At 38.2% G+C, this 21,052-nt stretch overlaps 2 protein-coding genes across 3 annotated transcripts in view; both read right to left on the bottom strand.

The window, feature by feature from the left end:
• Nucleotides 1–8,275, bottom strand: part of twz (BTB/POZ domain-containing protein twz) — a 141,500-nt gene extending 133,225 nt beyond the window's left edge. For both annotated transcript variants that reach the window (XM_087346605.1, XM_087346603.1), the window contains exon 1: nt 8,067–8,275. The gene's annotated coding sequence lies outside the window, so the exon portion shown is untranslated. The remainder of the gene's footprint in view (nt 1–8,066) is intronic.
• Nucleotides 8,276–11,914: 3,639 nt separating this feature from the next.
• Nucleotides 11,915–20,221, bottom strand: LOC110828997 (U-scoloptoxin(19)-Sm1a). The gene is made up of 3 exons (XM_022062260.2): nt 20,091–20,221; nt 12,852–13,010; nt 11,915–12,466 (listed from the first exon to the last, which is right to left on the bottom strand). Exons 1-3 carry the CDS (start codon nt 20,155–20,157, stop codon nt 12,333–12,335), a joined length of 360 nt encoding a protein of 119 aa, XP_021917952.1. The 5' UTR covers nt 20,158–20,221; the 3' UTR covers nt 11,915–12,332.
• Nucleotides 20,222–21,052: the final 831 nt, after the last annotated feature.

Raw genomic sequence — 21,052 nt, forward strand, 5'->3', positions numbered from 1 at the left:
AAACTAAGCAAGCCTCCACATTATGTCACAGATTCTTGCATCCATCAATTCTGTCCAGTTGACTTGTAGAAATACTTGGTATTGTAATTGCTGAGAACGTATATAAAGTGATAAAACTACCGAGTATGTCATAGGGAAGTGAAACTTGGACAATTAAAAGAAGAGACACAAATAAAATACCAAAACTATCATCAGCAGACATCAGCTACATAAGAACGGTTATAGGTTGTGGATCACTAGACCATATCTAAAAATATCGGAACATAACTAATAATACACTCCGTATAAAATGTAATAGACGGACACAGAGTTGGATAAACCACTTGAATAGAATGACAGTCGATAGAAGACAGAAGCGATTATACAGTGTACATCAAAAGAACGCCGAGATCGCGGCAGACCTTGCAGAAAGATGGTATGAGTATGTGAGGTCGGAACAGGCTTGAGTATCACTAACACGAAGCAAAACTGAAGAAGAAGAGCTGTTAAGAATATAAAGTCGCTCTTTATTTTGTTCGCAAAAATTCATGACAGGTTTTTGAAGCATCGTTTTGCAGCCATTGCTTTATCCGGCATGGACGAACAGTACGGAGAGACGATTGTGGGTAAATCTCCTGAAAGCTCTCTGAACCACCGAGAACCCAGCACTGCATATGAAGCCTGCAAGCAGTCCGTTCACCCATGAAACTTTGTGCATTTCCTGGGGGTGTGGATCGCCCGGAGGGGCCTGAGTTCCGTGGACCAACTGGCAGCAGGAACCGTGGTAGAAACTTGGTCGCCCGCGGCTGCAGTCTGCAGAAATTGCAAAACCGGGGTTAGTGTTCCGAAGCCTGTTCATTCTCTTCTCCTTCTGTCTGTTCTCCAACATATTTTCTCCTCACTCTTCATTGCATACTTCCATCGTCTTTTTCTATTTCGTAATTCATCTTCTAGTCCTTCCTTTGTTTCTTTCCCTCATTCTTGTTCCTATTTTCCTTTTCATTCATTATCAACAACATTCTTGCCGTGTTTTTGTCTTCTTCACCACCCTCCTTGTTCAGTGACTTGATACTGGATGGATGACTGCGGTTAATTCCCGGCAGGGGCACTTTCTCTCTTCGCCATCACTGTGTCCTAACGAGTAATGGGATTCACCCAGCCTCCTGCCGAATGAATGACAAGGGTTATTTCCCCGAGGATAAAGGGTTCGGGGCGTGAAATTTACCACTTACCTCCCTTACTGCCGAAGCTAAGAATGCGTGGCGGTTTACCTCCACGCCCCACACTCGTGTGATTAAGCAGACAATTACACTTTTCACTTACTCCAGAAACTACACAAACTTGGCTTAATCCTGTATTTTTTAGACATGTTATCAGCTACTTTAGCGTTAGATACGTTACGTTGTTTCTTACATTATTTAATGACCATGTTTCAGCTGCAGAGATGACATCACCGGTACAAAAAATAGCAACTGATATATGTGTACTGATTTAGAGCTTATATTTCATATTACCTGTCATTTAACTAAGTTAAAAAGCATGTTCTAAGTCCACACAAAGATTTTTTTAAAAACTTGGGATTTACATTGACTGGCTATATAACGTCGACTGGAGTAGAAAAGTAATCATGAATAGGGAGGGATACAGTGAAGTAATTGTATGTGAGTCTGAAGTCTTGACCTACGGTAAGACACTGTCAAAGCAACTCGCTCAAAAGGACCACAAACATTAAGAAAACCCTCTGTCATGCCACGTAGCTAGACATGTGTATGGTGTACTTTCACTGGTTGTAGTGTACACAGCAGAATATGTTCACCGTCGTCAAAAGCAAATTTGTTCGACGGACTTTAGTGTAGACCCACAACACCAAATTTTATGGGAATTGTTTTAGTAATTTTGTACGTAAGCATACAAACAAACTCACGACCCCCAATTATACGTCCGTCTAATGCACTTTATGAAATTAAATTTATATTTTTCACTCATGGCTAGAGATCACGTTTCACACCGAAATTACAAAGCGACTTAAAATGAATACAGTTACCGTATATGAGAAAGAGGGTAAACTTACGTAAGCTTTATTTTCGAATGAATAGGGTTTTATTCTATAATTAATAACGTAAAAAAACGTGAGAGTATTTCCACTTGAATGCGGTTAGTATGTTAGTCAGTGAAATTAGTAAAATTTCTTGTGTACTGAGTAGAAAAAGCCTATATGGAGACGACGGGTATCATCAGTGTCTGGATATTTTTATTCACCCTAAAATGTGTAATCTTGTGAACTACAGAAAGCGACAGTTTCTGCCCGATTTTTATTAAAACGATCTATTGGCCACTGTAATTAGATAATGAAATTAGTTACATATTATTTAAATCTTACGAATATGGGCCAATGTTCCTTTTGAAAAGTTTTCTTTTACTTATCACCGCGGCGCCCCATAGCTATCGCTTTATGAATTAAACAGTTTCCAAGCAACGAACCAATGGTGAACTTACATCATGATTATTAATGCCTAACAAGCGGAGAGAAACAGAAAACACTGTGCAAATGAATTTTGTATGTAAACTATCTAAGGCAAGGTAATGTTTTTTTTATTTTAAAAACACAACAGAGACAAATAATTTTATTTTATTCAACGACCAACATAAACTGGAGACGTGGAGCATATTACTAATACTGATACCACTACTTCTAGTACTACCATCACATTCTAGAACTAATATTTCTACTGTCGCTACGACTACTAGTAACTGATCTACAAACTTCACATCTCCTGTTAGTGCTGATATTATTAATTTAATCTAATATATCTCCACTTAACTGCATGATTTATGGCTCTTCCATAAAATGTTAATGTTTATCAGTCTATCAAACATTTTACGATTTTTATGGACCCTGAAGTTTCATTACTATATTTTCAAAAGTTCACCATTGGTATCTATCCAGAGCCAATTTAAACCCGTCCAACTTTTACACTGTATTTCTTATCCATTTTAATATGATCCTTCCTTTTTAGCCTAAATCACCTAATTACTACCTCCCTTAAATTCAGGTTTTATGCGTGCTAGTCCTGTATATAAGACATCACTTCCCTGTACTATACTTTTTGGTGAGAATTGATGATTACTGCAAAAATTGTTTAAATTTTATTCAGAGTCCGCCATTTTGCTCCTTCGGGGTGGACGTCATTGGTGTATCTTGAGGCGCCTTCAACGTCAGCGGAATATTCAGGTGCTCCTGGAGCAATTTCCAACCCCACACCCGCTCGTCCAATTCCAGAGCTCGCAGAGTTGTGCCCTGGGGCGTAGCGGCTGATTGCATGCCCGGGCTCTGCGAAGCTTCAAGCTTTGGTAAGACAAAGACAGGTAAAAACAAACATAGGAATAAAAAATGGAGAATGAGTTTTGACACAAAAGAGGTCGGAGATGGAAGAGAAAATTGAAGAGCGGTGACCGAAATTAATTGTTCTTTTGTGTTGCTGCTAGAGACCATGTGACAACGCGCGTAAGTCTCCGAGTCTGCGTCCGTAGTACTTGAAGTCTCGTATATCTTTCCACTAGTCAGCAAATGTGGTCAAAAGTTAATTTGCTCGATTGGGTACGACTGGGTGCACAAAAATACTAGTTCACTCGTGAAACTCGTGAGAGGAAGGCGGTGTGATGTGTGTACAACAGACGAATTTATCTACTTATCTGTACCGCTACAGGAAACGAAATATTTTAGTACTCATTAGTACAGGAGTGTGAGAAGTGTGACTGGGGTGACAAACTTTGATAGCATCCATTCACACGTTGACTTTCTCAAATAATTCAACGGTGTTCCCGGCTTCCTGTGTCTCTTCTGCTGTATATGTAGGGGATCTAAAAGTGTTCATGTTTTTCTCAGATTCTCCATGACTGCCTCCTTCCGATTAGTTTACACCACGATCTTCATGCATTATACGTCAGTATAATTAGCACACCCACTTATTATTCGGGAAGTCCCGGAACTGAATGGTGGGATTTCTTGTTTAGGGTGAGATGTGCACCGACCATGATATACTTCATGTTCCTCTTGCTATTTTACGCTACAAAACCAATAAAGCTAAAAATATTCATTAACTAAACTAAACAAACAACAAACGCAAATTCAAAAGTTGATTCAAAGTCGTTACGTTAAAATGAATTCTTCTCGGGCTACTGAAGTACCCTGAGGACGAGGCCGATGTTTCTCAAAACGTTAGTGTTTCTACCTTTCAACCACCTGACACGGCTGCTAGCCCGAGAAGAATTCATTATATTCAGTTACCGTGAAAACTTCAAATCATACATCGTTACGTTACAAATCAATCACCAACTTCTATTATTCAGCTATGCATAGATTTAATGATTCACATAACGACTTTCAGCACCTACAAATCATCAGTTATTATTATCTATAAGCCGAATGGTCGATATTACAACCTCATTTATCGGTGTCAGGAAACACAGAAACTGAAATAACATTGTGCAGAGCTTTTCTGCTACAGGCGTGCAGGAATCTGCTTCAAGGGTCCTAACAGTATTTTATGGTGGTGTAATCACTCTCGTTTAATTAACATTCATAGACAGATGTCCATGACCAAATGCAAACAAAAAGAATAAGCAACAACAAGCAACTGACTTATTTCTTTTTTCTATGTGTTCCTGAAATGACTAAGAGACAAATTACTTTTACGTTTTATTAAGGCTCACTGTTCTGTTTTCTCCTGCAAATAACGCAAAATCAAAAACCCACAACAGGAATCTGTCCCGAAACAGTCAAATGCGCTGAACACTCTCGCAAGAAACTCACAAGATAATATACTTCACTCTCTGTCTGTTACGAATGCTTAATTTCAGAGAATTTTACATAAGATGGTAATGAAGCGCCCATGCTCTAGACCAGGGGTTATCAATTGGTAGCCCTTCGACGTGTTTCGTGTGGCCTGAGCACATTTCTTGAAGCACTGTGTCACCCTCTACGATGCAAAATATTATACCTGATTTTAGAAAACACGTTTCGTTAAATGCCGTCAGTATTTGTCAGCATCTGCAGCTGTGAGTAAGAGTTCTGCTTAATGAAGAACTAGGGCACTTCTTACTGATGGGTGCTTGGAGGGATGAGAACACATCACAACAAAAGAAACCAAATCTGATATTTGAAACGCAAATAAGCAAAAGAAGTGTCAAATATCTCATTAGGCCAGCGACTGATTCTGTTACAGACAGTTTCTTAGCAACAGGTCCATGTGACAATGCAATAGTAGGCCTGATTTAGTAGCATTTCTAAACTGTTATGGCCTTTCAATAAACTAGCCTTTTAGTTGGCGAGCTGATAATAAAGGGAATATGTGGCCCGAGGTATGTAAGATGTTGAGAACCGCTGTTCAAGACTCTTTTATCGAATTTCGATCGATTGCCGATTAGCTTGACTGTGGTTTTCTATAGTTTTCCTCAATCTCACCAAGAGAGTTGCAGCAAAGCAGACTGCGGTACGTTGAAAGAGGTCACAACCATATTGTTTCAGAACCTCACCTATTCACCATTTGTGGTTTACCTCTCCCTCTCATTCAACACTATTGTCTATTGCCACTGCAGTTGAAGTAGCATATGTAAGGAACCTGAAAATTAATCTTCATAACTATTTCCCCAAGATAATATACTATTTTCACATTATCATCTCTATTTTACAAGTTGTGCAGTTCCAACAGATAAAAATTCCTCTCCGCATATTTAATATCATTCCATATGACCGACCGCAGTCTTCTGTAATTAACTACTTAACAATATTACGAAATAATGCGTACACATCACGGAGCTCTTAGTTCTGCGATGAATGAGACTGAAAATATATAATATAAACTAATTAGATCAGGATTTAAACCCATCCGTTATGTATAATACACTTGGCTACGATTTAAAAACATAATCCCTAAACCAATGCCTAAACGAGACTGGAAAGATGCAATCCTTGACGGATTAAACAGTTTCCACATTCCTAGCTGACATAACAAATATACTATATCACGCAAACGATACCATAAGTATCGTCCACATATGCGTAACAATATACTGCATAGGTGTGTTTTCAAAATAGGAAGGATTCGTGAATTCTTGTTTAATTATCTTGTTCACAAAAGTAACCACACCGAATCTAAATCCAATTTCCGTACTTTAAACTGCATAGGACAGGGACCGATGGAGGGCTTTGGCTAATTCGGTGATGAACTTTTTCGGGTTTCGTAAGCCATCTAATTAGTTAGTACTTTAAACCGGAATTCTAAAATGCATAAAAATTCGTTTTGAATGTTATATATTTTTTCTCTCCTTATTTATTTGTTATCTGAAATTGATTTGGACTCGTCATAGAATCGAATCATGGCGGAGTCAATTTATTTTTGTTTCTGTTTCATGTTGTTTTGCAGCGTATAAGAAATTTTTGTATCAATACCGTGTCCTTCTCGAAGTTATGTAATACTACGTATGACCCTATTAGTGATAGTGTCGCTACCATGTCACAAGTTCCTTCGTCTGCTATGTTGGTATTACTGACTGTTGAAAACCGGACGGACGGACAGACAGACATAGCCAGTCCTATTGGCATTCTTTTCGTGCAAAGAAGGCATAACATCTCAATCGTGAGGGGTCTTTGTTGAAAACTGACAGCTACTTAAATGGTTAATGAAATTGCCTGCATTTTGTAAAAAGATCATATATTTTTTTTATAAACGTCCATCTCCAGTTTACACAGAGGAAGAAAATCAAAACTAGTAAAACGACTTTCAATAAAAAATGCCACTAGACCAACGTTTCTCAACCTATGGTACGCGAGAAAATGTTTAGTGGTACGCGAACTAAGTAAGAAAATCAAACGTTAATATTAACATAAATAACTGGTTTCCCTGAACGCATTTGGTTAGTGGTACATTTAATGAGTTAAATTAGAATTAGTGGTACGCCGGCGAAAAAGATTGAGAACCCCTGCAGTAGATGATACAAGTGAATGAATTATTAATGTAGGAGCATCATTATTAGGAACTGTAAAAAGAAATAATTCAAAATAACGTACTTAATTAATCCTGTTAACAAATAATAGATGTCGGTGGGATAATAGAAATAACTGTAACAAAAATTAACTATTATATATGGTTTATAACGGGAAACAAGGTTACGGAATGTTACAAAATTTTAAAATAAAATTTGTTGTTGTTGTTATTATTATTAGACAATTTAAATTCTTGTGCCAAAAAATATATTTCATTCCTCTGCCTAGGCCTGTTACATAAAGTATTTTATACACTGACTTTACAAAGGAAGACAACACAATATAAAGGTACAAAACTGTACACTGTAGATTTCAGGTTTTCATGGCAGTGAACTGTGGAAATGTGGCCTTTTGGTTTGTGACATCTTGTAGTCTTTTAGTAACAACCCCCCACTCTTCCCAGGGAAAGCAATGACTGTGGTTTTTAAGCTTAAACGAATACCAGTATGCTAAACAAAACTGAATTAGTCTATAAATATTGACAGTAATAAACTGTATTTGGTAGTGTTATGTTTCTACACAAAAATGCTCTTATAACCGGTATCCGAAATTAGACATACGTATATATAATAGTGATAAGAAGATGAATGACAAAGCTTGATGAACTTATACGTACCACATTATGAAACTGAATATTCTAGAATCTGTAAGTGGTTATACATCAATTTGTATATGAACATTATTTCGTCTTCGGATAAAGGGTTATGGATTAGACACTAAGCACGCATGTATTACATTTAGCCCCTCATTAATGTTAAATTCTACTTAATGTTACTATCGTAGTACTGGAATCCATCAGTCTGATGCATCTAACTCGCAGCCATTACAGTTCGTCTTCCAAACGAAACACCCATTCCGGTTTGTTGTAAACAAACTTCAAACACCAATAGCGTTAGCAGAACACCATTCTGCTTAGCGTACCATTATAAATAGTTAGTTATTCCTAAGAATCCGACAAATCGTTTCACCCTGTTATAGTCTTATAAGCCTGGTCAAAACAAGATACAATTTGTTGCAAAGTAGTTGCCATAACTTTACTCACCTAACTGCATTTTCCGTCTTGCTAGATCATCATCCGTCCAATAGTGTAGATTAATACACTGTTATTAGTTTGTAGCACAACAAATCATGTATTCCTACTAATAAGTCACAGCACAAAAACATGTATTGCACACACTATTAAGTTTAAATATTAACCACTTCACAAAACAATTAAATAGAGGTTAAAAGCATTACATCAACTACTATAGTACCACTTTCCGCCGCATTGTCTCCGCCTGCCTAGGGTACCGAATGATAGTTCGGCAATTTCCGTATAGTATAGGGCGAGTATTAAATACTTTCTCGAATTTTTTGCTATGATATTTTAGTTGTGATTCTGTCAATGTAACTAACATTTATTTGTACCGAACGTCACAGTAGAGTAGTACTCACTCCTACTTCGTACTTGGGAGATCCCTGGTTCAAATCTCGGCCAGGAGACAGGCTGTTCTTATTAAGGGTTTCGTGGTTTTTCTTAGTCCTTCCAGTCATATGCCGGGATACTACCTGAAATTAAGTCACGACTGTTTTCTGCTTTATACTTTCCACTTTATTGCTCATTAATCATCCTGCAATTTACTACTACTACTATGGCGTAACAGGCCAAAATCGAACCCTAGCCTCCTCGATCCTGTAATTTGGCGCTATTTAATTTGAGCTGCTGCCACCATTATTAACTATACCATAAATAAGTATATTAAATAAATAATTTTTCTGTTTATTTGTTTACTAACTCTGAAAGAAGGCAAGATTAAACCGTAGGTACTATCAAAGAAAAGTATGAATTATTTTACAAGTTAACAAAGAAATTCATCTAAGAGTAATTAAAGATTAAACTAAGTGGAAATGCATAAATACTTCACGGAATTAAAATGCCATATACGTGTGTATATATATATGGCATGGAGAAAGAGAATGAAATCAAAGTGTTAAAAAAGACATTTAGACAAAGAAAGCTGAAGAAAATTAAACATTCAGAATATTGCGTAAAGAGAAACTTCGTGTTTACACATAGGAAAAACCTTAAATTTTTTACTAGGTTTTGTTACACTTAAAATATTTGGTCTGAAGGCAATTTGGATGTCCTGAATTAGCCCTTCCCCTAGCGCTCAATTTGTTTACAGTTTCGTATACTGGTCACTCCAAATAAGCAGATTCAAACGGAAATGTTTGTTTCATGCCCGTTACTGAAGACGTTGTTAGTCAGTACAAAAATTATAAAACAAAAATGAATAAATATAAAATAAAGGCCTTAGCTTAATAATGACGCGAAAGTTTAATTCTCACATTTATTTGCGAAGTGCCATTATTAAACATTCTATATTTTTTCCTATATCACCATTTATTTTGGCTAAACTCTAGAATAAACTACATCGTCTTCGTACAAATAGCCAGTTTTTATTGTTTTTAACCCTGATTCGTTGTGAACAAATCTTCCGCATTGCAAATTTTCTTTTCAACACTTCTTTAAATAAGAATACTATGTTATCTCCACGTGGAGTCAATGTTGCCAGTATATATAAAAAAAGGAAAAATATATTCATTGGCCTACACGTTATAGCCATACCTTCTAAATAAATATCAAGATTAATTAATAAATAAACTTCAATGTTCTATTAAAGTACTTTGTTTGGGCTACTAAGTAGGGGTGTTAGTTGTAGTCCCACATAAGAGATCAGTATTCGCTCACCAAACTGGTATAAATAATAAATTCTTGAAAGAACTTTTAACGTATAATTGTCCTCTAATGCTTCGGTGTATGTAACAGAATATCAAGCACGATAACTTAAACAAATTCTACTTACTTATAAATTTATGAATATGATTTAAACTAACACAAATTCCGAAAACGTTAAATTCGTCGGATATAACATCAAAGTTGTGTACAGTCTCCACATGTACGAGGCGCGTCCACAAAGTAAGTTTCCCACTCGTCCCACAGCTAGCAAACCTTATATTGCGCGAAGCGACTGTGCGTACGTGATAGAGCAATGACGTAGCATGGCGCATGCACTAACGGTACTTCCCGCGTTCTCACAGTAGCATCGTTGCAGCTGTTGAAGATGGAGGTTCTTATTCCAGCTCCCGCCGACTGTGAAGTGCGGTCAGTGATAACGCTAGGCCGCACACGGCTCGACGGACAGCAAATCTCCTGCAGGAGTTCAGCTGGGAGGTGTTTAATCATTCACCCTACAGCCCGGACCTCGCTCCCAGTGATTTCCATCTTTTCCTACACCTCAAGAAATTCCTGTCCGGTCAGCGTCAGCGTTTTGAGAATGACAGAGAGGCGGAGATGGTTGTCACACAGTGGTTCCAATCCCAGGCGGCAGACTTCTACGACACAGGTGTTCAAAAGTTGGTCCCACGGTATGACAAATGTCTCAATTCCGGTGGCGAATATGTTGAAAAATAGCTGGACACTTGCTCTATCTGTTGCAATAAATATTTCCATGAAATTGTGTTTTGTTTCTGTAAACGGCCCCAGGGAAACTTACTTTGTGGACGAGCCTCGTATAATCGTTAAATTACGAAAACGTTTCACACAAAATTCGTAGGTAAGTTTAGATCTATCTGTAATCAAAATCCCACAAGTGTAGGTTCAATGGTAAATTAGTTATCTTCAGCAAAATGAGAGCTAAATGTAGTTTTCGAGGGGCTACCTAATTTTTATTTTACATTCTACAAAGACTGGCTAACTAAAATCTGTCCAACATAAGATTTGTTACAACACAGCGTTTCAAGAATCTACATGAAGTATTGTCAGTGTTGTTTATATCACATAAATTCATTCGACAGCCATATTAGTGTTATTGATGGCGATGTATCAGAACATATAAAGATGAAAAGGTTATTATTGATCTGGTGTTCGTACGAAGATGCAACGTTATTAAACGGGGCACGTAGAAGGACATGATATCTTAGGTTTATCTGGACCTCTTGTCTGAAGAGAACAGACCTGCAACAATAGCTGCTCGATTACTATTGAGCTGGAAATACGGACGCTGCAGTCCCCTAGCAACTCTTTGGTGACTTAAACGCTTGACCACCCTGTTGCAAATAGTTTGTCTACAGCACTACAGATGGCGAACGTGTAGTCAGATAGATGACAAGCAGAAATCGCATACGATGTGCAGGGCGTTTGTCTCGTTCTGTTTATGCAAGCGTAATTATCCCGGTCTTTATTTAATCCTCCGCCCCCAGGACAAATCTTCGGGCGCTGCTAATCGCTCTCATTATCATAACTATTCCAAACTTTTCTATGAACAAGGAAACAATTTAATTGAATGCGAAACGAATAAGTGGCGGTCTCTTCCGCCGCTGTTATAAGTAAAATGAAATTAAATGAATTCGGTTCCTTGCCTGTTAATAAACTTCCACAGGCTACAAACAAATACATCGTCATATCACTTTTTAATTCTGTTATTCTTGTGAATGGTTTTGATTTGAATTAGATAGCCGATGACCCATCTCCCACATAAAACTATACTTTTGTTTTATGCGTTATTTGGACAAAATGCAAAAGAAAAGATTTATAAGAGGGAGACAGTGCTCCTCTGTAGGCCCGTATGTTTCATATGCCAAACCGCAGAGCGTAGCTTAATTTTTAGTAAGTTTAGCAAAACAGAGAACCTTAATGCTCTAAACCTGAAAAACCAAAATGTGTTTAAAATGATACAGAGACTTTTTCAACAAAACATTTTGGTTGACGTAATAACTATCAAGATTTATTTTGCTTTTTAACACGTGTAAGATTATATTATAGTATTATACATGTTATTTGAGCGTTTACTGAAATTAACATGGACACAGGCTGGGCATCTGAAATAGAAACAGAGCTAAATACATAAGTAAGGACAGAGTGTAGTTCATAAAATTGTAATTGTAATTACATGATGGTGAAACATCATCATTACAGTCACACACACACACACACACACAAATATGTGAACATTTTGGAACTTTTTGGTATTAAATCACAAATCGAAAACTGTGGGTAAGTGTTTTGTGTCTGTCGGTCATTCAACGCATTTCCAGTCGCCGCCTTTTCGCGTGGGCTCTCCCGGTCCGCTGTAAGCGGAAAATGATAGATGTAGGTTGTGATGAGGTATGAAGTTTTTCATTGACTTACAAATTAATGATTGCATGGGAAACATTAGATAACGCAACTGTGGAAGGGTGATGTTTCCATTCTCGGAGTGTCCTGCTTTCCCGATCCCCACGACTGACATGACGGAGGATGACGGTCGTAATGTTCTATAATTCGATATTATTTCACCAGAATGCAGCACGCTTCGTTCTGACTGCAGTCCTGCGCATAATTGTCCCACAGTTGGCGCCCGCATCGTGCTTTGGAAGTGCATTGTCCACCTCGCTTACTGCAGCGCCTCTCCAAGACAGAAACTGAAACACAAAACAATTGACGTGTTCAACACGGCGCTTCAAGAAAACCATCAACCCAATATCTTCAGTGTTTTCTTCTAACCCCCTCTCTTTCACAACTGTAGCTTCCACCTTCGAAAACCCTTTATATAGCTCTATGTGGTCCTGAAATCCCATTTTGCTGACCGTATTCAGACAATGGGTTGCCATTTGAGTATCCCCAGCGTAAATGCAAGCCTGTATTCAAATGTTTACTACCTCGAAACCAGACTGTCCAGCCCGCAGTCATTTATTTTCCTTCCTGTCACTGTTTAATTATACGATTTGCAGTAAATCTGGTCGTAAAATTTTTAAAACTTATGGATTCTTCATGAGAACTTGTTACATAAGTAGTATCTCAACGTACGGCCATGACAACACTCAACTCCCTCCTTCTGCTGTTCAGGACAAAGCCCTCTTTTGGGGCTGAGATGGTCAACGGGGCACTCCTTCTCCGGAAGACAGATCCCGCCGGCACGAGAACATGGTTCCTCCGGTTTGATCTCTGGCAAGTCCGTTCCTTCTCCTGTGAACAAAAAATAAACCACTTGATAGGCTTATCTATAATTATGGTCGTTACAGGGAATTTTATTCAGTTCCGTCGCACATTTTTTGTGTAGATCAGTGTTCCTCTACCGGTATCATCCAGACCGGTCCCAACCACTTTACTGGGCGAGCCTGTCTCGACTCATCAACTGACGGAAGACAAAGCAAAATTTTGCTTTCAGAGGTTCAAAGTGAATAGCATAACATATCAATACAAATAATTTGCATTGTTTGTGGCATTATTCGTTAAATTAAAAGTGTAAAGAGATTTTTCATCAAGGCGATTGCATTTCACAAGTGATCTGAGAAAGAAATATGACGACAAATTGCATGACTTTGTAGTAATTAGTAACAAATTAACAAATAATATCGCAGGCCTGGTTACAATTGGTCTCAGGCCGGACGTGGCCCATGGGCCACCAGTTTGACCACGATGGTTTAAGTCATATCTAGTGTCTCTATTGCGGTCATTATGTAAAAATCACAAAGAGATATGTACATTTCTTCCCCAGCCGCTGCTGACTAATTACTGACTGAATGCGGGAACAACAAGGGCCACTGCTGATATAATACGTATTGGTCGCATGTGGAAATACCATGTGATTCAGCTAAAGCAATAGCATTTTAGATCATCACGAGTAGATAAAGTAATTGGTGGTCGCATCTGTGAACATCGGGAGGATCTACTGCTGATGTAATTGCTGGCCGCGTTTGAGAATTTTACTAGCCGCTGCTGAAGTACATGCTGGCCGCATGTGGGAACGTGGGGCTACATATCCGAGATTCTTTCCACGGTAATCATTTACAAGCTTGTTCGCTCCCGGAGGCCGGCCAAACGTAATGCAGTAGCGATCACAAGGGTATTTCATGACCAGTAGCCTTCCAAGATGCACGAAACGCTTTGCTCAGAACCCAGACACGCACCCCAATCTTTTTAATGTGAAAATAGTTTTTTAATAGCATTCTTTCCTATAAACTGAATATGTACCAGGGGTCGCAAATTCTTCCCCACTTGCAACTTTTTTGAAGTGTTCTCATCGGAGATTTGTTTTCCAACGTTGTTTCATGTCTGGCTAAATACGTAGTGAGATGTTTCGAAGGCTGGAACTAGCTCTTCTGAAAAGTAAAGGATACCAACTTCCTGCTTCCGTCAGATATATGCAGCCACTAATCACTAGGCACAGTGGTTAATGAGTAACGATAAGAGAATTTGCCTTAAAACTTCATATTTCAATTTCAGGCCCCTTTGCAAGCGTGCCTGTTAAATTCGCTCTGTCCTTCCGTCCGTACGCACGTAACAATTTTAGAACGACTGAATGACTTTCGACAAATTTATTATGTAGACCCTTTTGCTGTGTAATTATAGAATATTCTTTATGGCGAATGTGTTTGCTGTACGTGACGAACCAAGTCTTCAGTAATGACTCCGTATAACAAAATATTCTATTTAACAAATGCTGTTTCCTTTAGACAGCTTTTAGAAGTACTTCTAAGAGACAACGGAGGGAAAGGGTTAAGGAAAGACAAAGGATGAAAACAATAAAAACCATTTTCCGTTGAATTTCAAGTGATCTGTCAATATACACAAGTCTGAAATTGCGTCATTAGGGCTATGAGTCATTGCCCTGATGATGGAGGCAGCTAGGACCTCTGAAACGTCGGTAAACTTCTACCAGACTACACGGTGCAACAACCCAGAAGACATCCATTTTCAAAAGATTAATTTCGTACCTGCCACAAAACACTCCGCATCTCCGTTACAGATAAATTCTGAAATGTTTATTACGAATGGAGTCGGATTTGTATATTTTATTTTATGACAGTTTATTTAATCCCCATGTTCACGTTTCTGTTTGCTGATACTACTAATCCTACTTCGGTTATTTTCCACAACGGCATTTGCCGGAAGGTTTGTTGTGACCCCTGGAGCTCAATGTTGCAGTAGCTACCGGCTTTCCTCATATATCAACGAGATTTATGCCACAGGGGCCTGAGCACTATCGCAGGCTTCTGGAACTACCCTTCAGGGTAGAAATATTACCAATTCAATTAGGACATTTATTAAAGAATTTTTCCTTCAACTCACACGCACTTTGATGGTATGGACAATTCTCACAGGAAAAGTTTTAATGACCCTTTACAGATATCAGAAACAAACATCGTGGAAATAACAAAGAAACTATCTAAAAGACATAGACGATAAAAGTAAAGGTAGTGCACTTTCATAATATAGGGGTAAAGTTTATCTAAATAATATTTAAATTATAGGTTTCTAGTTTTCAGAAAACACACCTTTCATTTACAAAGATGTTTACTGTGAGAACCAAACGAAACACGTAAGTACATTCACTGGGCGAAATATGAAATCACCGAACTTTAAAGTAGGCGGTACACATGGTTATCACTGCTAAAGATTTATCAGACGTGGCTACGTATCAATATTTTATACTTATAAGGAGACTGATACCACTGAAGATAGCTGTTTTCTGCATTCTGCCTATAGCGCCGTATAGTCTGGTACCACTACCAGTACGTATATCACTCATTACGGATGAATTTGTTGTCTATTCCAATGTTCTAATAAATCAGTAGCCAGGATGGACTGAATAAAACCACGAAAATCTTTATTTGGAACTTTCATTACCGCTGGATACCTCCGGAGACATACAGCAGGTCTGTTATGATCAGTGATTGGAAGTTTTTAGAAACTAGCAGCTTGGTGTCTTTGCGGTCTTCCTCAGTCGCTCCAGACTAGTGCTATTTTACCTCAAAGAGGTCTCTTATATCTTTGCCTACACATCGTTCGTAATGTTCTGGTAAGACCAAGAGCTTGCACATTGGCGTCCAACTGGAATGGACGTACCACGGACGCCTTCTTCAAAGACTGGATAATATGAAAACTGTAAACGTAAGGGCCTTCTAGTAACCATTATTGCCCCAAGAGATGTACAGATTTTGCATCTTTAGCTCACTTGGAACTGCGGATATTTCTGCTGCATGCTGAGTCTCTGCGATTTGGTCCAAGTGACGAGAGACGGCAATTATTGTGAGAGTTTTTACCGAATCTCGGGTAATAGATCTGTGGAAATTTTACCCAGTATTATTAACTACAAATTTATACTTTAATTTGGCCTAATATTTACCTTAATATCATGATAGGAATACTCTCTATCCGCTAATGTTCTACTGACCGTGTGTTTGTATTTGTTTACTGCATGGACACAAATGCAGAATATAGCAAAACGTGTTTACAATAAACTTGAATGTCAGAAGGAGGTGACTTGCTCATGCCAAAATAACAAATCAAATCAATAAGACACCAAAAGTAACTGTTAAAGCAACAAGACAGAAATACAAAATCAGTGTACAATTCTGAAAATAGCAAAGACTGAATGAATATTACTCACGTCCTCAATAACAATATCCGAATTAATGACATAAAATGAGGTTAGAGATAACTGCCACAAAAGGTCCTCGTAGAAATCATACAATCTGGATAAATCTATCTGAAATAATTCACTTGAATATGGTGGAATGGTGCCCAGAACAAATGACCAAGTGGAACAATTTAACCCCCGTAAGCGGTTGTCAGTCTACATTACCACAAAGTCTAAAGCAGCGCAAACCTGGTAGAATTACATACCAGATGAGGATGCAATCATTTCAGAGAAAAACACGAAATTTAGTGCCTTAAAAGAACAGAACAAAGAAACAAAGTACACATATAATACAATCGCCCTGATGATGAAAGCAGGAAATACCTCTGAAATATCGCCAATATTTACCAGACTACACGGTGTAACATCCTAGGAGACAGCCATATTTTATGCTCGTCGTCGTGAGAACCAGAAATTTAACTTCCGGTTGCTTTACATACATTACAATCGGCCTTTAGGACGAACACTGCCTGGGAGAATTTAGAGATAGAAAATTATGTATCATCCACCGCCCTCCACCCTACCGTAACAAATTCAGTCTCACATCGCCCCTTCAACTTTTCTCTGTCCCTCAATTTTTTGTTCTTTAAAGTTTTAGCTGTTAGATAGGAATTCAGTGCTAACAGCATTAGGGCACCGTACTTTTAGAGCCAGCATAGTTGATGTGCAACCTTTTGAACGCGCTGACACGATTCTCTTATGTTTCAAATTACGTAACAGACATGATGATAATGATTAACATCCGCTATGTTTGGTTCTAATTACCCGCAATATTTTCTTTGGAGCGAAGTGTCAGTAACCTACGGCGTCATGTCTCCCGATATCTCTCGGGGGCCCTTGCTCTTCTGTCTGATTATGCCCATTGGCCCCCGGAGTGTTGGGGCCGCACGAAACTCCACCCCTCATTACTGTGTCCCACTACATCCCCCACTTTCCGGGATCTTCTAAGAACTTCAATAAAATCTCCATTTATTATCCTATGCTTTCGTCCTTCGTGCTTGGAGTTTGGTGTGTGTATTATTTCCAATGTGTTCGATGATTTTGATTATTTTGCTTTGATTTCTCGAATAAGCGGGTAGCCCATCTAAACGGTACTTAAAAATTAGGTCCCTGCCTCTAAAAGATACGAGTTTTCAGGTGATGGTCTAAAAATTTTGTATGTAAGGATCTCTGCAGGAAGCTTTCTGTGCTCCGAGATTTGCAAGGTTTGTGCGCATTCTATTACCATCGAATAAGTTTCGGTATTTCAGATTTGTCATCATCTAGCAATAGCACTTGTTGACCGGTTCAGGCCTCCCTCATCCAAAAGTTCTCCAGCTTCTTAATCCATAGAATTTATAATCCTTTAATAGTTCGGGAAGTACGTCTCCGCTTTCTGTCAATAATTTGAACCCAAATGATTATTTATTTCATATCTTCGTTTCTTTCATAGCCTATCCAAGTGCATTCTGCTTTTATTCTCATGAATTTAATTTCAGCGAATGTAATCCTGGTCTTGTCTCTTGCTTCATTTAAGTCTCCCATAAAAGCGTCGATAAAGACACAAAGGTATACATATTTGTGTTAGTGTATTTCTGGACTTTTGATGATTTGACAATTGTGCTGATAAAGTCTTAACTTTTGGTATCTTTGTAGTTTGGTGTCTACTTACCTCTTTATATTTACTGGGCAAAGAATTTACCTTACTTGATCATCCAACTGCAGATTCTCTGAATTTCTAACGTGCATTTTAATATAAATCGCCTCAGGATGACAGAAAACTTGAAAATGGATAAATTTACCACATAACTCGCATTGTTTTCCACGTCATTGCTTCTTCTTTTCAATTCTTTCTATCTTCCTCTCTTCGTTTCTTTCTTCTTCCCTTTTTCTTGTTCCTTCATGTTTTCAGTTAATGTAGATTCGCTGCCCGAGGAACTATAAGCCGGAAGTCAATTAATTAATTATCTTACTGCGTAACTTGGTGTGCTGGTAACGCTCTAGGCGATTCCGGGCCTCAGGGTGGAGCAGAGTTTACGCATGAAGCAAGCACACTCTGGGCCCTGTCCTGCAGAGCGAAGTAACAGTTAAGCTAACAAAGTTTGCAGAACAGCGTTGCTCGCGATGCATCTAATCTGGTGCAAATTTTGGAACTCGACTGTGTCGGTATGATTTTGTGTTCACCACTCACTTTTCTTGTACTATACGTTGACAGTACACATCAGTTATTGCATTTTGACAAATTTCTGTTTCCTTTTTACCTGTGAATTAGGCCGGATATAAACGATGAATTGGAAAGAACGTGGATGAAACTGTTGTAGCCTATGTAGGTATTACTGTAGCATTCTAACGAAGAGACTGAAGAAAACCACGATAGCACTTGATCTGCACAGGTGGGCCTGGTTCTAAAACGCCCCAAAAGCGAAGAAAACTGTTGCTACGGCGAGACCCCGCCGAGTTATAACGAAGGGAGCTATTATCAGCTGTTTCTTAATTTCCTTCGTTGTTGTGAATGAACCGAGAAAAACCACGACAGTTCAGTCAAGACTGATTAGCCGACCTCTTGTACACAGAACCACACGAGTTCTTACGTGCTTGAATAAGGCCATGGTATATACATTTCAAAATGCATGGATAGCACCATGGAATCCTTCAGTTATCGGTTTTGCATTTATTTGGCAATTTCAACGAAATAACTGACTATTCTTTCTTTAGTTTGCTGGTAGGTATCAACTTTATGTTTGGCCGTCTATCTGAGTGGATAAACATGTAAGTGACTGACTGACCGATTATCCAACAATTAAAAGACTGATTGATGAACTATCTAACAAATTAAGTAGCCTAATGTACTGACGCACTGGCTGAATAAGTAACTGAATAAATAATTAGTAAACAAACCAACGAACTACGAAGCACATTTGTGTCATTTGAATTCTAAAGGTACCCGGTTCGAACCTCGGTTGCATTACATCTTGATTAAGGTTTTCCGTGGTTTTCTTCTATCTCTTCAAGGACATGCTGGAAATATCACGATTGCTTCCTTCGAAATTTTATTATATTTCCAAAGTAATAAATGAAGTACTGTACTTTTCCAAGTAAGATAACATTTTGTTTTGAATACCCATGAGAGAAACAACTTTGGAGATGTAACATAGTTTGAAGGATAATATTAAAATGTATATTAACTGGTTAATGGATTTGTTGTCAACTCAATCGCACAGGCGTTAGATACTGGCATTACATGAAACAAATCAATGGAGGTGATGAATCAAACACAAATTGGTATGAGGCTCGATGAGTCCCAGATACGTTCTATGAACCGAAATGGCTAAGATCTTAATGCGCTTTCCGGGTAGTCTATCTAACCCCAGTCATCAAGTTCGTGGAATGTAGCAGTAGTAATAGTGACAACAGTAAAAATAATATCTTAATATTTTATATAATTATTAAAAATAATAAGGAGCATGTTTATTGTTTTGTTTACTAGTACCGTGTTTCAAAAACACTGTCAGCGTAATTTAGCTTAAAAAACTGCAGCCACTTCCTTATAGCGTAATATGGAATGTGTGTGGAGAGGCTTGTATCCAAAATGTTAAATATAATTTTATAACAAAATTCTCCAGACTTTTAAAACAATTTCCCACCTGGTGGAGCTGCTACAGCTGCGGCTGCAATAATGACGAAAACCACGTAACAAGTTGCCAGGGACATGACGTCGGACTCTCTCGGCTTCTCTCTAGCACAACTAACTGCCTGTCACGCCTGCCACAACCTTCTTATAAGAGGGAAGTACGACAATGACGTCAAATGCCCTCCTTCTGAAGGAAACGTAGAGTTGGGAAATCATGTTGATAAACCACTAGAAGCTTCTGTCTGATATCTGCCTTACCGACCCGTATGTCAGCGGGAGAAAGTGGTACTGACGTTAGATTTGAACTGCCTGACGAAGGGCGGAGATCTTTGGCTCTTCTGCGTTTGCTATTTAACGCCTGGTGGGCACTGCCGGGGACTAAATAACATCCAGGAACCAGAAACAGTGGCGAGAGGCTTGAAAATTCAATTACAAAAAATTGTTTTTCATTGACTTTCATGTTACAAATATTTACTTAGCCCAACACATTATTAATTCCTTGAATCAAAGTCATTCTCGACAAGCCGAGGGTCGTCTCAGCTACCCCAAAAATTAACCCGTCTTTATGGAGCCCCAAGATCTACTCATTGGAACCTATCCTAAATCAGATTTATCCAGTCCATGTCATATTTTTAATATACGTTTTAATATTATCTTCCTATCTACGCGTAGACCCCTTAAATTGTCTGCTGTATTAATATTATAAGATTTAAATTTAGTAAGTCTTGATTTCAGATTACCCTTGCGTGCTGTGTGTTTCTCAAATCTATTCTTTCTTGATTTAATGTATAACAACGAGAGATAAAATTATAATACATATTTTTAATTCGAATGTTGAACAAAAATTATAAAATTAATGACGTAAGATATAAATAATCAAGAATTAATTGAATAAAGATTTACGTTAATCGGTTAGTGTCTATGTCCTTCCGAGTTTAAATAAATACATTTATATTTTTCTTGATTCTTATATTT

This window comes from Zootermopsis nevadensis, unplaced genomic scaffold (assembly GCF_977971745.1).
Source record: "Zootermopsis nevadensis isolate Lab colony 2312 unplaced genomic scaffold, Znev_1.0 Znev_ptg000010l, whole genome shotgun sequence".
Taxonomy (NCBI): domain Eukaryota; kingdom Metazoa; phylum Arthropoda; class Insecta; order Blattodea; family Termopsidae; genus Zootermopsis; species Zootermopsis nevadensis.

Coding starts and splice junctions, on each gene's coding strand:
- LOC110828997 (XM_022062260.2), bottom strand. CDS start 20,157: ATGTCCCTGGCAACTTGTTACGTGGTTTTCGTCATTATTGCAGCCGCA. Junction 13,011..20,090: donor AGCTGTAGCAGCTCCACCAG/GTGGGAAATTGT, acceptor TTTTGTTCACAG/GAGAAGGAACGGACTTGCCA. Junction 12,467..12,851: donor AGTTGAGTGTTGTCATGGCC/GTACGTTGAGAT, acceptor TTTGTGTTTCAG/TTTCTGTCTTGGAGAGGCGC.